This window comes from Centruroides sculpturatus, unplaced genomic scaffold, assembly GCF_000671375.1.
Source record: "Centruroides sculpturatus isolate CEXI.00-Female unplaced genomic scaffold, Cexi_2.0 scaffold557, whole genome shotgun sequence".
NCBI lineage: Eukaryota > Metazoa > Arthropoda > Arachnida > Scorpiones > Buthidae > Centruroides > Centruroides sculpturatus.
Window position 1 is genome coordinate 327,607 of NW_019384744.1, and position 21,022 is coordinate 348,628.

Consider the following 21,022-nt stretch of genomic DNA (forward strand, 5'->3'; position numbering starts at 1 on the left):
AATGTTTCCGAAAGTTACATTTATTTATTTTCTATTATATTTTAATTATAAAAACTTGGAAGCAATAATAATAATAACAAATAATTTTTTCCGATTATTAATTAAACGAATGTATATATATATATAAATATCATCATACATAAAAAAAACATGAAAAACAAAAGAAAAACTCAAGACAATACTTAAAATAATAAACAAACGATTTGATTAGATATTTGTAATCGATTAAAATAATTAAAAGCGAGTAATATCATTGGTACTTTCGACTTTGGAAGTAAGAAATTGATAGGAAAGATCCCGAATTCGTTTCGATAATAAAACAAACAAATGAAAATAAACTTATTAATCGCATTCAAAAATGAATTTAATCCAATTAAAAATGTATATATAGACGGACGGAGGCCCATTAGGAGAGGAAAGAAAAAAAGAGATAGTTAAATAAAACTTTTTACGATACGAAAAAGACAAAACGGGACGATAAAAAGAGTTTTAAGTGCACGGGTAGTAATGTCAGTCATTTTAAAAAGCAGAAATTAAGAGACATTTAACAGTCGACGTCGACATTGTGACACACAGTCGACCCTACACCTGAAGTAGCAGCGACGTCACATCATGACGTATGTGCCGGGGGTCCTTCCGGTTCCTCATGACGTCACAGTTAGGGTGAAGACGAAAAATGGCGGAGTGTTCCATCGCCCGCTGTTCCCAAGAGCGACGCTTCTTTCGTAAGGAATTACAAAAGTGGAGTAGGGATGTTTTATTTGTCGTGGGTGAGTATCTTAATCTTTTATATATTCGGGGATAAAATAGGTCGGTAGAAAAGTCTGTCGCGTGTTTAAATCCGGTGCGATGTTAGGGTTAAGATAAGGTTGCCGAATTTCCCCGACTTTGAAGCGGCTCGGCCAGTGCTATGATCGGCGTAAAACCTCCCCCTGCGCGACGGTCGTACTGTGATTACCGGCACCTCAACCATATTGCCGTGTATGGTGAGGTAAGGTGAATGGTTAGGGAGATTGTGAGGGAGATAGTTGGATGTTGGCATAGTAGGGAGGTCACACTAAACAGTTTAGGCGCTCTGACACCAGCCGCTCGTGTTATGACGGGGCGGGGGGTTGGTGACAATTGCCGAAAAACCAACAGCCGACGCCATTATGAAATTATACTAATGTTTTTAATTGAGTCCGACCCAAAGATCCACTTTCGGCCCGTTGTGTACACTGTAAAGTATAAAGTACGTCACTTCCGTGTTGACACGATCATATGATCGTGAATAGGGACTGACGGAATGGGTCAGTTTGTGCCTTCTCGGTGAGGCGACAGGTCGCACCTCTCAAAATGGCCGCCGTGTGACCTAATAATCAAGACTTGAGAAGAGGGCTATTAAGAATTGCCGTTTTAATTTCTCGTCTTTCGTACTGTCGTCTCTCAATATTCTATACGGCAACGTTCGAGTGTAAAACCCCGACAGCCCTGATTTCTCGAACACCTTCAAGGTTGTCGCGGTTTCTGTTCCAACTTTTTTTTTATACAGTTCAAGGAGATGATATGTTCTCAGGTAGATGTATCGTCAGGTGATAAAAAAAATGAAATGAAATAAAAAAAAAAAACAAAATGAATATATCAAATTTTCCCCGTTCTGATGTAAGGGCGACCGACCTTGTTGAAATTACAAAACTGTTGACCTTGGAGTATGATTTTGCTATCGGAAAATAACGTGTCCCACTACGTCGCCACTTGTTCTGTTGGACCACCTGTACTTTACGAGTGAGGGAAGTAACATATGTATAGAAAAGTATGATTTACATCTATACTTATCAGATAATCACCGAAAAGCATCTACACGTGCTCCGTGTTTAAAAGTCATATTTTGTCACCGAAAATTCCTCAAATTATTTAAAAATTTAATCCCGTGTTTAATGCATTTTTATTAATTTTTTTTTGTTTCTAAATTAATAAGGTGTGACCAATGTAAACTAGGTTACTTATATAGTTTGTTTACCCTAATAAACAACGACTTAAATTATTTTCATCGATTAATGAAAACTTTTACGAAACGTAACAATTCGTATTTTGTAAAATTGTAACAATAAATGTATTTAATTAAAAGATAAAATTTAACCAATATTTTGAATATTTAATTGTCAGATTTGAACAGATAATAGTGTTTTTCTATCCAAAATAAGCACAGTTTTCCTTATTACTTTTTATATTTTGTATTAATATTATTCTACAAGATAAATCGGAACGTGTATCTATTGTAATCAATACTATATTAATATAAAACTGTTTTGTTCCGTTCAAATTTGAGCCAAAGAGTTATAATTTCAGGTCAAAAAAGGAAAAAAAAAAGTCGCGAAATTTGTTCTGAGAAGCATTTTAACGTTCAGACATACAAACATATATATATTTTTTTCTTTTCAAATTCTTATTTTGCTTGATATAAAAAGAAGAGTGAAGTAAATACGGTTATCGAAATAAAAAAATGCAAACATTTATCGATTAATTGTTTTACGATAAAGTGAATTTTATATATTGTTCTTTAATATATTCTTGTTGTTGTCACGCTAATTACGCAATGACGGAATTTGGAGTGTCGAAATTGAAAATTTTGAATTTTTGATTGCATACGAGAGTAATGTTATAACAACAATAAGAAAGTTTTAAATTCGAATAACAATCATTGTTTTCTTATTATTATCTTGTGTTAAATCACTCGAAAATTGGATCAAACTTCGTTTTTCTGTGCATTTTCCTATTACAAAATATGCATGAAGTGTTACGCTAGTTATTATTAAAACAATACTTGAAAATATATGTATGTAAATTTATTTTTTTGGTTTTATTTTTGCCTGATGATGATAAATAATTGCTAATGATGATGGATGTATTTGAATTCGATACGTGTAATATTAGTTAACGACTGGTTTAGTTTGGTGTTTCGAGATGATTTCTTATCAGTTTTGAATCCGCTTTTGTGTGTGTTAGTGTTTAACTAGTTAGATAGATTATTATTTTTTATTTATCAGTCCGGAAACTGGCCCACCTTTACCAGACCTTAAGTTCCTGGAAGTTAGCAACGAATTCGACAAAAGGACGTGCCAAGCGTCAAGGTTATTTTCCCGAGAAAGTAAAATTCTTCCTAAAGTAATATTATTCCGCAGTTTAAATCGGACACTCTCAGTGATTTGAATTAAATATCTCTTTTTAGAATTCGAATTATTTTTAATTTCGAAAACGGACAATAAAACTAGGTTCGCTCCTTTTTGAGAAGTGTTCCTGCCGTCAAACTGCTTCCATTTTTATTTATTTATTTGGTTTAATAAAAGACTGCAAGTTGCATATAATGAAATTTGGTCACAGATAAGCTCTCTTCGATCACGTGCCCAAAACGTACTTTTATATAAGGCACGATGACTATCGAAGTCACAGGTTGCGCTATCGATTTTTGCCAAGGGTAGCAGCTAGCGTATTTGTTTCCAGAGAGCCACAAGTTGCCCGATACTTAATTTTGAATTTTATTCGATAATGCCAAATTAAGAAGAAAAAAAATCGTTTTACCGTTATTGCGTATTCGCTTTGACGTCACTGGAGGAATTATTCCGCTTTAATGACACACGGCGTTGGAAAAATCCACAGTTTTATTCATTTATTTTCCCCCTTTTTTTAGTTTTAATAAGTTATTTGTTGTTATTAAATTATTCCGTATAGCATATTATTATTATTATTACAGTATTATTATTCGATCGATCGACGATGACAATAATAATGAAAGAACAGTGACAGGTATCGTTAACACCTGTTTTTAAAAAGCTCTATAGTATAAAAATTGGGATACAAACGGTAATTACTAAATTTAACAGTTTTTGTTTTCTCAGAAGTATGTTTTATGTATATAAAATTACAAAAAAAGAATTATGTTGTGTAATTAAATTCGATTTCCGCGAATTGAAAAGGAAACTATTCTAGAGGTATCGTGAAATCTAAATAAAGTGCGAAATGCCGCGATAAACGGATACCCGACATTTAACGGATGTTGTTTCATAAAAATTTTAAGCGAATTCGCGAGTTTCGGGAGGGGGCGAGAGGAGACACGTGTCGCCCGAGTCACGTGACGCATCTCCACCGACCGTTTTTTAAAAATATATTGCATTTCCTGTTAGAAAATACCCAAAAACGTTTCGTTTCCTATTACGAAATCCTCTCGTAACTTCCTTTAGTTTATCTTAGTCACGTTATCGGTTGGATTTTTATTTAATCAACTGACCGATTTAATTAAAAAAATAAATACTTATAAGTATTTCTTTCTCTTATTTTTTTTTTAAAGAAAATTTATCTTGGTTTTCGTAATATGTCGAAATTGGAAAGCGGTATAAGGTAGAACCTACGATTGCAAGAATGCGGACAATAAACAAACGGTAATTTTTCTCGCAATGGTTGGTGACGGATTATATTTTCATATATATTCTATGTATATATATATATCCTTACACCTACATAGTAAATGCCCGATTGAACCATTAGCCGGATTTCTCATGTGGAACGACTTCTTACGTAACTTACGAAAAACGCTTTAGGAGGAAGGGTTTCGATACCTTTTTTGTCCCCCCCAAACTAATTTTATACCTATCCGTCCCTCGTACCTTAAGTCGTGTATGCCGTTTTTATCGTTGCCGCACGTCCTTGTATGAACGGGATAAAAATCAGCCCGTTAAAAGTTAGAGGTGACATTTAGAAATTCCTTAATGTTATTTTTATGAAATCGATTAAGATTTCGATTATCGGACAGCATTTAACACTTCGCGCCTTTCCTCGTCGAAACCGCATTAATCGTGACCAATCCAATAACGGGTTACGGGTTCAGATATTTCTCTGTTACCGATTCCGTCTACCAGACGAAGCAGTTAATGTCTAATGCTTCCTGTTGCATCGTCCTTCTTCTTCGTTTTAGTAATTCGGAAGGTTGCTGCTTTTTTTTTCTCCATCGCGCGCCTCAGGAAATGAAGAAAATGTCACCGCGCCCGAACAAAGAGAATTAAAAGAATCGTTATCGTGTTGTTTATGAATCTTTAATTAATCGTATAGCGTAAACTCTGATCCAGAAGAACCAGCTTTGTTGTTTTTTTATTTTATTTTTAATCCGCGACATTTTAGAGCTGGAAGATATGGTTGATGAGAAAATGCCGGATCTAGTTTGGCATTCCGGAAGTAACGTCGGAGAAAGTCGGTCGAATCTGCTCGGTGGTTTGGCTCGGTTTACCGAACATCACACGGTCATCATTCATAGTGCAGGTGTAGAATGCGTTTATATATCGTTTACTTATCGAGCCGGAATGTCGCCCGAATCGTAACTGGATGATTCCGACGTGTTTGCAGTTTAGAGTATTGCATTCTGCCAATCAGAACCAGCGTTATTCGCGAAATTCCGTTATATTAGATGAGAGGTGGCGATTAGTAGACGTTGTCGTCGTTAAAACCAGATCCCGCGTTTAACTTGTTTTTTTTTTCTTATACGCAAAGCCTTTAAAAAGTTTCGGCCGTCGATAATTCTATAAAATCCGATCGACGGGGAAAAATAAATACACGAAAAAAGTGCACCCGTTCCTTCCAGACGCCAACGAGAATCGATTGAATGATTGAAAAGAGAGTTTTATACATACATAAAATCACACCCTATCCGTTGTTTAAAGAAGTGGAAAAAAAAAGCAGACGGAAAGGAAAACTTCTTTTTCAATAATCGCATTCTCATCAGTAACCATGGAAACGGTATTATTTCCTGTTTTGTTCAGACGAGGAGGGGGAAAAAAAAAGTCTAGATGAAGCCGAGGCGGTAAAAGACACCGAACATCCTCGGGGTCGGATTCGACCATTTGGTTAATTCCGGAGGGGGTGGCCGAATTCGAGGATGATGCGACGGCCCGGTCGATTAAACAGTTCTTTAAACTCCTAATGGACAGGACTGGGTGACGTCGAGGCTAGACCGAATACCGTTAGTTTTTAAAGCATCTGGTGCCGCTTTTATGGATTTGTCTTTTGCTTCCCCAAATCGAAACCGGTCACTAATCGTTCGAATTTCCAAATCTAGGTTATAGACACGTGTTGATTTCGGAACATAGTTTGAGATGCAATTTTTCTTTCTGCAATTGTATATAGTACTTCGATTAACGGGAGACCGACGTAATTCCGTAATTAGATCTTGCAACGTAATCGTTGGACGTGATTGCTTATTTAAGGACTGTCTGAGCGGGGTTGACTCTTCCCTGTGTTTCTGGAGCCGCCGCGATTTTTTAAAGCCCCGCCATTTGGTCAAACGTGGCATTTAATGACGGTTGAAGCAAATTAAATTTTCAATGATCTCGTATTATTGGATTTGATATCGATGTTGAATCTTCGATAGTTACTTTCTTAAATAGGGTCTACGGCAATCGGAGATTGTAATCATTTTTTCGTATTACAGCATCGATCTCTGTGTTTGTAAGAAGTTTGATTTGGATAAGAAATTAAAATTTAATCATTCTGTTTAAATGCTACATTTAAGTAGTTTGTATTAAATTGATAGAATTGGAGTAAACAGGGTTTTTTTTTGTCATCTAATTACGAAAATGAAATAATACATTTTATTTTATCTCGATCTCTTCAATGTAATTCAGTAACTAAAAAAGTCTTTCCCGATGGAAAATTTTTTGCCCGTTATTTCTCATTTATGTTTATATAATTATATATTGTTGTCTTTCAAAATATTTATTTAGATCGAAAGAGCGAAAAACTAAATAGTCGGAATTAGGACAGATTCGATGTGGAACGGCACACGTACAGATTTATATTACAGGTGCTGCAACGTTCTCTGTCATGCAGATGACTTTGTAGGATACTTCCGATCGCGTACTATGCTATTACGAAACTGTGATTGGTGCGAATTGATGCCCTCGTTCGAATTTTTCCTCCCAGTAATCGAGATGCAAAAAAAAAAAGGAGTCGGTGCGAAACGAGAGCGAATCTTTTGTATGAATTATTAGCGAGCGATATGCGTGTAGAATTTTATCAAAAGAAAAGGAACAGTTTTTGGTGTTGGCCCGTCGATCGAAACTCGCACGTCTTTTCCCCCACGTAGTAATGATTTATTACCGTACAACGTACAAGGGTAGCTCGCGTTCCTGCGGTCGTCTGGGTCATTGTCCCCAATTCTATCCTACTTCTGAAGAAATGAGACAACTGTTTCCGCCCAACATTTCCGTTCCGTCGCTGCAAGAAAGAAGAAGAAAAAAAGGTTCCTCGAAAAAAAAAACTCCGCGAGTTTTGAAACGAGAACGGAAAAAGTAAAATAACATAAAATATTCGGGAGTTCGAACCTTCAGAAGTGTTACCGCTCGCTAAAGTTAGAGCTAATTCTGGAATGACGGCCTCCGTTTGGACTCTCGCAATTATCAAAGGTGCCAAAGTGGTCTAACGACATTAAATGCCGGTTTTGAATTAACCAATCAACAGCTTCCTTCCTTTTTTTTTTTTTTTTATTTGAACCGAGCGATCAAGCGTCGCGTATATTGATTAATTCCATTTTCTTCCGGTACCAAAATTTTAATTGGTATCGCCAATGATTACCATTCTGATAAAGTATAAACTCTTTTATTTATAAATAAAGCGTATCTTTTTTTAATTTAATTCGCCGTAAAGCGAATTTATCTAAGGAGAAAGTGGAAAAGTTTACGAATTTTAGCATCTCTAATAAATTCTTTTGATTTTAATAACCGAAAATTTGTCTTTAAAATACACGTGTACGAAATATTCTATAATTAATAATCGCGGCAAAATAAATAAATTCAAGGTTAGACCTTTGTCGGTATCGTTTTTTCCGTTCTTTGCTGTAGTAACTCGGTTATTATTTAAAATAATAAACAAACGATTTGATTAGATATTTGTAATCGATTAAAATAATTAAAAGCGAGTAATATCATTGGTACTTTCGACTTTGGAAGTAAGAAATTGATAGGAAAGATCCCGAATTCGTTTCGATAATAAAACAAACAAATGAAAATAAACTTATTAATCGCATTCAAAAATGAATTTAATCCAATTAAAAATGTATATATAGACGGACGGAGGCCCATTAGNCGTAATTTTTTTCTTTCTTTTTCTTTTTTAATAAACTTCAACGTATGTAATAATGACAAGTTAAATTACATCCTAAGGCTAATCTAAGGAAGATCATTACCCCACATGAAGACTACTTACATATCTAAAATATATAAAAATTAGTTTATTCAACGAAGTTTTTAACAATATTCTATTTTACACTTTATTGTTTTCGAATCCCTAAAAACCTTAACAGAAAAAAAAAAGAGCGTGGGTTGACCTTATTTAAGTCTCTCGTACTTAATTTTTTTTTTACTTAATTATAATTAATCGTAATTATAATTATTCATTAACCGTTCGTTAAACTTAATTATGAATTTGATACCTTTTTTTTTGCCCCATTAATAAGGTTGTTTCTATTGTGACGTAACTCAAGTATAAAATAATTTTCGACCCCTTAAAACTGTTACTAAACAGGATATTATTTAAATAATTTTGCAATAGTTACAGCTTAAAAATATCTTTATTATTATTATTATTTTTAAGTGTAATTTTGCGAAACTTGTACCGGCGCAAATTATTTCAAAACTATAAACCTAAATGTCTTTAACTGTAACAATAAAACGCCATTAATTACACATTTATTATTATTATTTTTAAGAGAATGGCAATCGATTATCTTTCTTAGTACGCGCCACATGCGGATGCAATGTCTGCTACATCGGTCACGCGCTAAGATATCGATTAGTCACGCGTTTGAGAAAATATCCGACCAATGAGTAACGTTTGCTGCTTCAATTAATATAGATCGGTAACATTGTTGACAGAGCAGAGCTTTGAAATCGTAAGGAAAACCACCATTTTCTACTCTTATCTAGAGCGCTATATATAGCCATTGTTAAAGATGCTATATCCCAAGCAGTCGCCGCTTAAGACCAATCGTAAAAATCTTACATAATAAACGCATAAAGCAAACGTTTCCTTATGAAAATAAAGACTTTTTCCATAAAGAATCCTTTCGTATAGACAGATTATTAAAGAAGAAATAAATAAATCGTACATGTAAAAGTCTTATATAATGCCGCGTATACAAATATAATTTTTACAGAATTTTTTTTTATTAATCGATTATTTTCGTCAATCGATAGACCTGCAAAATTTCATTTTTAACTCTTCTCTCTCTCTCTCTCTCTCTCTCTCCCCCTCTCCAACTAGTTAATTTGTTCGAGTCGATTTTGTAAACCGATCCAATTAGATTTTTTTTTCATTAATTGATAAGATATACAATATTAAATGTTTTTTGAATAATTTTTTTTAATCTCTCGGATGCTTAAGTGAATTTTAAATAATTATACATGCTGTTTATCATTAAATTTATAAAATTTTAATTTCATTGTGCTTATTCACATTTAATAAACACGGCGACCTTTTATTAATATTTTCCAGTTTTGATAAAATATGTCCGAGTGATTTATCGCTCCATTAGATGTATATATATATATATATAACAATAAATATAGCGCTTTTTAGCACAAATGTAACAAATATAATTTTATCGACTCTCATTAAAGCCGAATATAAAATTTGAAGTTCGGTTTACAGGCAGACAAACTAATGATTCTTCTTAACATCCTTCACCCAAAATTCCATTTCTGTCGGGAATATTTTTTTTAAAAAGAGATCTATTCTTTGAAAAGAATCGAATGATGCCACAAAGTAATGTGCCCGGATGGCATGCATCAAAATTTTTGTGCTAAAAATTAAATTTTTATAAGAAGATGGACGAGCTGATTAAATAATTTAATCTATATCGTTAATTAATTAAACTGTTTCGATAAGAAAAATGTAGTATAAGATTTTAACAGTGTTTTAAATTAATTAATTTAAAGCATAAATTCTCTCCTTTTTTTTAATAGAACTAGAACAGGATGTTATTGATTAATCTTTAGTTAACAGCTATGTTCATATCGGGTTTTTTGAAAAAATTAATGAATTAAAAATTTCAATTAATGATAAGCCAATTACAACAATTTCCAGTACAAATAAATAAATACACTGTCAAATAATTCTTGTAGCTCGTCATTTTAGGAAAAAAAGATGAATAGTTAATGTAAATCTTTAGTAAACATTTATTTTTTTCACACCAGTTTTGTCCGATTGTAGGCTTTATTCGTGAATTTCTGCGATTTAGTTTATGGGTGATTCGTATAATTAATCAAAAAAAGATCTTTTATTACAAATAATTCTGACACTTTTTAAATCAGTGAATGTAAATTTTGCAGTTCGTCTTAGAAAGATGACAAATAGTTAATGCAAAAGCTTTATTAAACACTCTCTTATTCCATTATTGATTTTACGGATTGTATCCCTTATTTACTTACATAGTTTAGTTTATAGGTAATTATGCATAATTAATAATTTCTGAATATATTTTAAATTAATATCACTATCATTTATATATGTTCCTTGTAGTTGTATTCTCCCCGTACTGGTATCTTTCAGTATTAGTATTCAGTTCGCCACGTGACCAACAATGCGATCATGTGACAGGATCGAAGGTACTAGTTGCTCCAATTCGCCTTTTAAGCAGCCGATTAATCTTAATTCAGTCGATATTGAAGTATTTCTGGACGAAATTACGTGTAAAGGGTATCTTCCGTTTTCGGGCTCCTCCATTGTAGACGTAAATAACTAATGGATTCTTTTTTGAGCGTTGAGAAATTATTCTGAGATTCGGCGGAATAGTCGATGGAGTTATTGAATATTCTAGCGATTTGAAATTTACTTAGATCTCAGTAATAATATAGGATTTAACGATCGAAACCCAATATTGTTATTTTTAGAAAGGGAAAGATATCGAGTCGTCCTTATTTATATCTTTCCGATCAGTCATTCAAGGTCATACTTGGGGGTATGACTTTGTTCGAACATATTTTATTATTGTTGGAAAAATCGCCACGCATTAGTAAAGTCATCACTCCCGTATTACTCCCGTACGCGCACACTTAAAGTTGAATTGGATCCTTAAAAACAATAAATAAATAAATGCACTGTACTGTTAGCTTAAATGCCACCAGGCTAGACGAAATTATTGAATAAATTCACGCACTTAACAATCCGTTGGAATATATTATTATAACCTACTATGCGATGTTCGAAAAATGGCGTGATTGGTCGACATTGTCACATTATTAGACAGGTTAAATTTTAGAAAACTGCGAACCGATGTTACAAGCGCTAAATCGAATGACAGGTTTTTATGCCATAACATAATTTATATTTATATCGGTATCGATTCCGTTTGGATTCTGTTTAGTCACTTTTTTTGTGGCTAATCACGCGATTGTTTCTTTTCATTCGGTCTCGTGGTAGCGATTGTCCCGTAATACACTTTAATCTTTTTTCGTTGTTCACGTGATGCTTTTACTATAATATAATTTCGTTTTGGATTGATCATCCGTCAATTTTAGCATCATCGTACGCTTTATCTTTCTCCGCTGGTTGCGTGACGAATTTCGCGCTGCCACGTGATTCGGTTTGCTGTATTAACCAAGTGATGCCAATATTAGTAATTGTTTCAATCACGTGACTGTCGTTCCCGTCGGGGTGACACGAAGTGGAAGGCACCCTTTTATGTGTCGCTCGACTCGAACTTTTATTATTATAAATTTGTTTATTAATTATGAAGATTTAAACTGACGATGGACGTCTTATGGTTTCCTCTATGTAAATTCGTTTGATGAAATGATTTAACCTCGCTTAGGATTTTTTGCTGGAGGAAATTAAAACACGTTTTCTTAATTTATTCGTATAGGTTTTTAATAATCTCTAATACCTACATTAATATTAATACAAATTGATAGAATATGATCATTTGGCTTCTTTCTCAAAGGTTAAAGATTCAGTTCGATGAACAGGCTTCAATGGAATTTTTGTATGGGACTTCTGATTTATTTTTTTTCCTTTTTGGTTAGGTCATTCATCGCTCTGAAATTAATAAATCGATTTACGCAGATTTTATTTATAATATCTGATTAGTGGCTCTATTATTATAATTCGACTTAAAAGCGCTTTTGATATCCACACATGAATGTTTAAGTAGTTTTGCGTTGTCTGTGAAGTATTGACTGTTCTATGTTCGCGTGATTTCTCTCATAAATTTGTACTGATCACGTGAAAATTTAATGTTAGTTGTTCAAATATGTGAAATTTAAAACTTTCTGTACTTAATCCGTTATATTAATTTCTGATTTTTGCATTTCGGGGAACTTTTAAAATCATTCGAGTTAACTCAAATTGATCAGTTAACAATTGCTTCTGCTTGCACATAGATTGCCATTTTTAGATTTTATTATATACATATATTTACAAACTGGAAAAAATCCATAATGCAATAAGTACCTTGGATCACTTTTAGGTTTTATATTCTTTATGATTTAAACGAGAGTAATTACTAGTTAACTCGAAATCAGGCCCTCTCACGAAACCAGTATGGCCATTTTGTCCGGGCCTTACATTACAGAGACCTCAAAAGTATTTGTTACAAATTACATTTTCTGTTGAATTTCACGTGTATTAAGAAAACAAAATTTCAGTTTATTAATTAAAATTTATTATTTGAAAGTAACAATTTTTAGCGCTTCTCTTTAAACGCGTCGGATTTAAAAGCTAAATGGTATGAGCTTTCCTCGATATCTAAAAGGCCTTGCAGATAATCAACTAGGTAAATTCTTTGTCTTTAAGTTTGATATATATTAATCACTGTAAGAAAAAATAATTATCTACACTACAATTATTTTATTGTAATATGCGCATTCTTTCCATAGAAAACCTATACATATAAGTTATTTCTTGTTCTATAAGCGAAAGAAAAACCGTAAAGTCTTATCTGTTTTTTTACACTTTAATAAACGAAGATATTTTATCGGGCGGATGTCATTGTCATAAATACTGCTGCACTTTTAAAAGAAGCGATCGATCGTTTTCTATTTCGACGGAGATTAAAGCGACGTTTTCTTGCAACCATTGTTTGCTACGTCTTAAGAACGGCTCGATAAAGAACGAAAGAGCACCGCGGACGGGAGAAATCTGATCGTTAAATCGGTACAGGCTTGAATTTTAACTAAAATGAAAGAATGGAAGCGGAGTCTTTCTACATAGTTCAACGCTTAAAATTCTATATAATCGATTATTATATAATGCATTATCGATTCTCCTCCACCTTGCGCACTGTTGGATTTAACAGTCATTCGATTTTTCGCGTAATCGATTGATCGATCCTTCAATTAATGTACAGAACGAATAGTTTATCATTTTATAAATTTAATAAGACTTAACTCGTATGGTCTCAATGTCGGGACTGTAACGTCAGTCACGTGGTATTTATGTCTTGGATATTTATCGTGTTGCCTGATTTATTTAGAAAATCTTTCGATAATTAGTAGCGAAATAAATTATATAAATACCACAATAAGATAGCATACAATTAATCAACTCGGACTTGATTGATTCGGGGTTTTTTAAGTCGATTAATCCTAGTTGGCTATTTAAACTAGGTGGTTTGTTATCTTTCGATTTATCGCGAATATTTAGCTATGCTTATGCATAACACGTTAGGTCCGTAAGTAGTAAACATCCCGCAGCTGAATTGTGGTAAAGAAATATAATCGAATTTAAAAAGACTTATCGTATGCTCCTTTTTTTCCTTCGTCTTCTTTTTGCCCATAGTTTGCCGGTCGTTCTCTTCACTTCCGAATGGTTGATAAAACCGGTTATGTCAGACAAGATCAAGATGATAATTAGAGCAGAACCTTGTTAGTTGGTCTCGTGTCCAACTAATCGACTATCGAAAAGATAAGATTAAAATTTTAAATATGGAATTGCGGTAATCGATTGGACTGGTTAAAAGGGCATTGTGCTGAATTATTACTGTATCTGAATGATGCCTGTGCGTGTCTTCATCCGCCATCTTCCAGATAGAGTTGCCATCTTTACGTTTACCCTTTCAGTTTTTTGTTTTTAATTATCAAATATTTGTAAAGTTTTTTCCTAATATTGCTTTTTAGTTTAATATAGTTACATTTTACTCGCTATTATCTATTGCCTTAATATGAAATAGAATATATTATTGATGTTTATAGATGTAACATGTTGCTTTTTAAGATATTCTTGCATAATATTAGAATGTAAATTCGATTTATTTTCCATTTTCTATAAATTTGTTTTCCTAATTTATTTATATAATAGTTTTCTCACGATTTTATTTCATTTGCTTCTGATAAATTTTGTTTTGTTTTATCTTCACTTTCACAGAAACAATCTTTTCAGAGTTCGAGATTTTATATAGTTAGTTTAATTGAATAACTTAACATATTTTAACTGAATAATCATTTATCTGTTAATTAAGTAACATATTAATAAACGTATAAATTAATGTAGAGATTGATTGATATAATTTCGAAAGTATAACTAGATTATTTTGTTTTCATTCTTTATAATTGATCACACTATTCGTATTAACTTCATCATCCTTAAAGAGGCGAAATGATTTTTTCGACTTAATTTATGTTTTTGGATTTTGTAAAATTTAGATAAATAGACGAATATTGAATTATATTTTAAGCCCACGTTTTCAAACTCCGTTTTAAATATTCATTTTTGTTTTTTCCCTCTTTTGTTTTTAATTGGAGCTAGTTTGACCTATAATCCTGTAACATTGAAAATTGAAATTGGAATATAAGAAGATTGAAAGAGAATTAGAATAGCATAACGAAAATGATATTATTGAACAAGTTTCCTTTCATTTTTCTTTGTTGGGCGAGCGAAGATAGGATTTCATTTCGTTAAATTTAAAATAGTTGTAAAATATATGCTAAATTTAAATGATTTTTCTATAGTATCGAAATCAGATTTTTTTTATTATGATGATGATAACTTTTCCTATATGTTACTTTAATAAAAGTCATGCACGATTAAACATGCCATATTTAATGTGGAGCAAACGTCGCACGTGGATGACCGTTTTGAAAATGTTTACCTGCTATAGACCTGAAGGAACTAAGAAGTTTTTTCATTTTTTTTTTCTTATTATTATTTATTTTTTACGGCTTCTTCCTTCAGGCTCTTTAGTTTCCTGGTTTCGTTGCGTGCTGAAGGGATTAGATTCGATGACTTCACTATGAAAACGCTCTTTTTTCTCTCTCTATCTCTGTTTCTTTTTGTAGCAAAGTCATTTGTATATTTATTTACTACAATGTAAACTTTTAAATTATTTTAAAATGATCTTATTATGAATGAATTCTTTTATATTTGAAATATTATTAATTAATTTCATCATACTTTCATATTTTATGTTAAAATATTCTTCAATTAGATGAACAATCTTAAGGCGTGCACACGGGACTTTGGGGTTTGCTCCCCTTCTATTTGGGAAGAATTAAAGAATTAAATAAAACAGTATATTGTATATAACTTGTATTTATTTTGTATTCGTTTGGTTCCGCCCAAGTCTACTGTATTGCGTTACTCTGCATTGTAAAGATTAATAAATTACGTTATGAAAAATAATGTGTATTTTAAAACCCCACCCTTTAAAAATCCTGCCCGTGGGCCTGAGTAATCTATAAGATTTTCTAGACTATATATTTATGAAATTTTTTCAAATAATTTATTCTCTTCACTCCACATACGAGTTTTTATTTTATTCACACTAAAAATTTTATCATAAAGTTTCAATAAAAATTAGTAAGAGTATTAAAAATTAAGGATTTTATAATTGGTTTTTAGGATGATGATTTGAACCGCATTAGTTTTGCAGAATTTTGTTCCAGTTTAAATATGGAATAAGGTTAAATAGTCTTAAATAATGTTTCTGAAAGCAGAAAATAAAACTACATGATCTAAAGATTATTTAAAGGTAATTTTTAATTACTAAAACTATAAATTTATACACTTAACTACTTAAACCATGCTTTACTGTATACCCAGGGCAGCATTTCAGGCCATGGCTGGGAGCCTCGCCTTATTAGTATAATCCTTAAAAGTATAATCATTGTTCTCATTTCGCCTCTTATCGCTAATATTTTTGTTCTCTTTCTGTATAATTCCTCTAAAGAAATTGGGCCTCGAAAGCCTTAAAATGGTCACGTGTATACTTTGCACATATCTTGTAAAATATCTTATAAAATATTCATTACACTCAAATTTGCATATAGTTATGGAATCTTACATACAGTACATTATGTTAAAATATTTGTTGATTAGATGAGTATTAATTGATTGAAAAGTTCAGTTAAGTAGAATTTTAAATCAACAGTTCAGATTCGATTTTTTTTTTTTTTTATTTTAGATAAATTAGATTAAAATACTAGAAATTCATTTTGTTACCGAATTAAATAAGATTTTTGATTATATATATATATATATACACACACAAAGTCAGCATAATGATAGACTTTGCAATTCCCACATCTAAGGATTCTCGAGTAAAAGCATAAGATATGGAGAAAATTATTTTAATATTAAAAATTCGTTTCGATATTAAATTTCAAAATAGAATATTATATACAGTATAACGTAAAGTTTCAGAGATGTATAGGTATCGACATAATGCATAGGATTAATCAAAAAATCCTTAAAAGGCCTTATTCTCAAAATGTAGTAACTGATAGTCTATAATAAACTCTTGAAATCTGATTCGATGTGTCAGTTGCCGTATTTTGTAGAAAGGCTTTTTTCTGATTCACTTTTGAATATATAAATATCACTAAAATTGTTTAAGCTAATTCACTTTAAACCAGAATAAACACATTGAAATTTCGTTAATCTTACGAACTTTCTTTATTTTCTCTCTAATATAAATTATTATGAATACGAAAGCGCGTATTTTCTTGATTCTATCCCGTTCTATGACAAGGTTTAATTTTCAAGCGGTTATCTAATTTATTAGGAAATTGTCCAAAAATGGCTTCCATTTGCATTTAATTAAAATGAAACGTTGTTCTGAATTATATTAAGAAGTGGTTAAGGTCTTAGGCTCTTTTGAGAAACAAGATATTAAAATTAGGATTTTCAGTAATTATAGAAATTTATTGTTACAATATTAGAAGTGTAGAGCGAAACATAAATTTTATAACTCTTTTAATTCTGCTTTCAATAGCTTTTGATCGCGAGTTAGATAATTAAATTTCAAATAATTAACTTATTAGAATGAAAATATAGATCAAAATATAATTTAAATGATTCGACATGGATCGTTGAATATTTTTAATATTAAATTCGATGTTTTACTTGCCCTATGATTTATCGTGGCACAAGTAAATAACTCAAAGTGACGACGTTGTAGTAAATAGACCCATGCACAGTTTTAAAAAGATGGAATTTTAAAAAACTACGTTATTTTTTAAGGCATTTAATTTTTACAATATAGATATATAGGACTAAGTAGACTAAGAAGGAAGTAAATGGGTATAAAATATGAGTTATATTCAATATACTGATGAATTTTAATTTAATATAATTTTTTTATTCTCTCCTAAACCTCCAAAATCCACCCGTGTTCACGGCCTTGCAAGTGAAACACCTGTTTTGGATTGGTTAAGCTGTGCATATGTGCATCTGTGGAATGTTTTATTTAATATTATATTTGATATTTTAACTATAGATTCACTTCAAATATATAAATATGAATTTATATTTTGCCTTATAAATCCGAGATCGGAAGCATTAATATTTCAGAGATTCTTTTAAAATAACTTTTGATCGATTTATAACAATATTTAATATTTTGTTATGCTTCAGAAATAAATAAAATTAATAAATAAATTTATTTACAGAATTTAATATTGATTATTCGGGATTTTATCATGTAAAGATTGGCACTGTATACAGTTCTATTCGTACTGTACATAAATATACCTATTTATAGTTCTGTATATAATTGCATTCATATACAAATTTAACTAACAATAGAGTCAAACCTCGATTTAACACCACTGCTTGAAATTGACACTACATAAAATGCTGCGCTATACCGAAGAGGCGCAAACAAGAACTGTATACGGTAATGAGAGTTTCACACGAGTTTGAATTTGGAAATCACGTGATTTGGTGATAACACCGTCTACAATGCAAAATCTTGCATTTAATAATTTACAGATACTGAAGGATTCTTAATTTAACAATTAGGGGAAAGATCCGTTTACAAGTATATATTGACACATTATAAGGGTGACGTTAATTAAGAAGGCGCTATATCGAGGTTTGACTGTATATGATTTTAAAGTGACTACTTTTCTTATATACAACGCTATCTGTCGTCGTTAGTAATAGTATTAACTTGTAAATAGCATCGTCAGTACAGCTTAAGAATTTTAATTAAAATTTTAACTATAAGATAATTTTATCTGCTGTAATCGCTTTTTTTTATAGTTTTATGATTAAAAATTAATGTTATTTTTTTTCAAAGTAAATAATAATAAATATCCATTTCTAGTTAAATAAATAGTTTTGTTTATTTTAAATGTCATATGATATGAAGACTTGCAGTAATTTCTAATCTTAAGAAAAATAAATAAATGATACTTTTGTCGTTGATGAATTTTTATATGGGTACTATTAAAATATATTGGTACTAGTATATTTTAAATTAGCTTATGCATTGAGTATTCGATAGTTAATTTGAAACGTTCTATAATTCTTGATTTTCGTTTGAAGTTGTTGACCTTCATATACCAAACAATTACATATAAGTAAAAGGAATTAATGATTTACATACAAAATCGTTATTTAATATTTAAAAATATATACAGACAACCACAATTGAACATACTTGGATATATTACTTAAGTAATGAATTCTCATAGAAAATAAGTATAGATATTTGTATATTAAATACTTCAGATCTTTATTTTGAGATTTTCAGTCGAGGCAGGAGATATTCCATTTGATAACTGATGCAAAAGTATAATCATTGTTCTGAATGTAAACATAATTATGTGAAATCATTTTGTAACAGGTTTAATGTATAATTAAATTCACTGTAGAATAGTTTATGTAAAAAATGAGTAAAATAGAATAAAAGACAAAATATATATATATATATATATATAACCTATATAATAGTACATTCACACAGCATGCTTCACATAAAGGTGTATTTTATCTAAAATGTACCGCTCTTTGAAGCATATTAATGTCAATTACTTAAAATGACGGAGTATGGTATTAAAAACGAATAACATAAATTTACTTATACATGATAATTATATAAATTTATTATTATAATTTTTCAACTATGAATAAAGTTATTTCGACCACCATCGACTACAAATAGAAACATCAAAAAATATCATAATTAACTAACTTAAAAGTATATATTAAGATGATGTTACAATAATTTGCCAGCAATGGATAAAGTTAATTTCGAATAGTTTTGTTCCGCGCTAATAATGTGCCTCGGGATACCAAATGTTGCCTCCGAAACATACCTCGCTGGAGCTTATACACGCGAAGTTAAGCTACTACAAGGTAGGTTACGGAAAATTTTAATTATAGAAAAATTGATATTTGAAGAGTTTTGCAAAAATTGTTTCACGTATTTAAATTTATATTTAAATGCAAAGAGTTGGATTCCAGAAGTTTCATCGACAATAAAAAATGAAAAAAAATTAACCAAATCAAAGATTTTTAGGAGCGGAAACAAAAATTAAACTGTTTTTTTTTTTGTTCAAACCGATAATATTTTATACTTTTCTTCGTTTATTTATATTTACTATAACAAAAAGTTTATTAATAGTAATAAAGTAATAAATTAGTCATTTACTAATGTTTCCTCGCTGCTCATTATATAACGATTTTCGTGTTACTGTAAAAACGTTTATTTCGAAATTATGATGATGATATAAAGAAATATGTCAGATATTTCAACTAATTAACCCGTTATTCGAGAAAATTTAATTAACAATGGACGTTGATACATTACATCATTAGAAATGGTGCCGGAAATTGGAACAGTGTTTTCTAAATACAGGTATATGTAAATTAACTACTAAATGTTTCAAGTTTGTGTTCACTACCTCATTTTCGCCGGGAGGTATCCGGGTTTGAATCTGATCCGGATTTTCTTATCCGATTTTTCGTGAATAGTCGTATTCAGTCAGGACTTTGTTCTCCGTCATCCCTCTCTATATCATCACATTGTTATTTCATATTCTCTTCATAGCTACATGTTTGTGCTTGCGTGCGTGCTTGCGTGCGTGCGTTTATTCATATATGGAAAAAGCTATGATATGAATCAATAGCATGGACGAATATCACCAACTTCTATATAATAAGATATACCTTACACATAAGAGGTTTTGTTAGGCGCATCTTTAAGAAAAAAAATTTGATAGTTAAATAATATAAACCGAAAGACAACGATAAAAGTTAATCCAGTTTATTCTCTAGATAAACGATTAAAATAAACGAAATCGTAATTATTTAATGCAATTATATTTCTCTATATATAATATTAAGTAATTTATTCAATATTAAAATAATATCTCTCTTACATTATTTTATTCTGTATATTATTGAACTAGAATCAAGTGAGTAGTTCATAAAATGAGGAAAGACATAAAAACGACAATAAAGATTGGAAGACTGGAAATATATAGTACTTTTACCGAAAAGAAGAAAGTGAAAAGCAATATAAGAGAAGATACGAATTTAAAATATTTTAATTTAAAAAACTAATTTATTTAGTTTAAATTACTTTGAATAAAAAAGTAATTTGAATTTTTAATTAATTTGGAGTTTAAATTTGACTTTTGTAAATTATTTTAAGATTTTTTTTAATATGGTTCCAAAATAAACTGACAGTATGCCAATATTTTTCATGGTTGTTATGGAACGTGATACAGTAAAGAAAGGTCTCCAAGTCACGTGTTACGTATAGCGAAATGCCATGCCAATT

At 31.0% G+C, this 21,022-nt stretch overlaps 1 protein-coding gene across 3 annotated transcripts in view; it reads left to right on the plus strand.

The window, feature by feature from the left end:
• The first annotated feature begins 314 nt into the window (after positions 1 to 314).
• LOC111628425 (mushroom body large-type Kenyon cell-specific protein 1-like) overlaps positions 315 to 21,022 on the plus strand; it is a 165,178-nt gene continuing 144,470 nt past the window's right edge. Inside the window, exon 1 of one of the 3 annotated variants that reach the window (XM_023372202.1) lies at positions 315 to 770. In XM_023372202.1, coding sequence (XP_023227970.1) covers positions 677 to 770 — 94 coding nt within the window. In that variant the 5' untranslated portion in view covers positions 315 to 676. The remainder of the gene's footprint in view (positions 771 to 21,022) is intronic. The other 2 variants (XM_023372201.1, XM_023372203.1) reach the window with 2 other exon arrangements.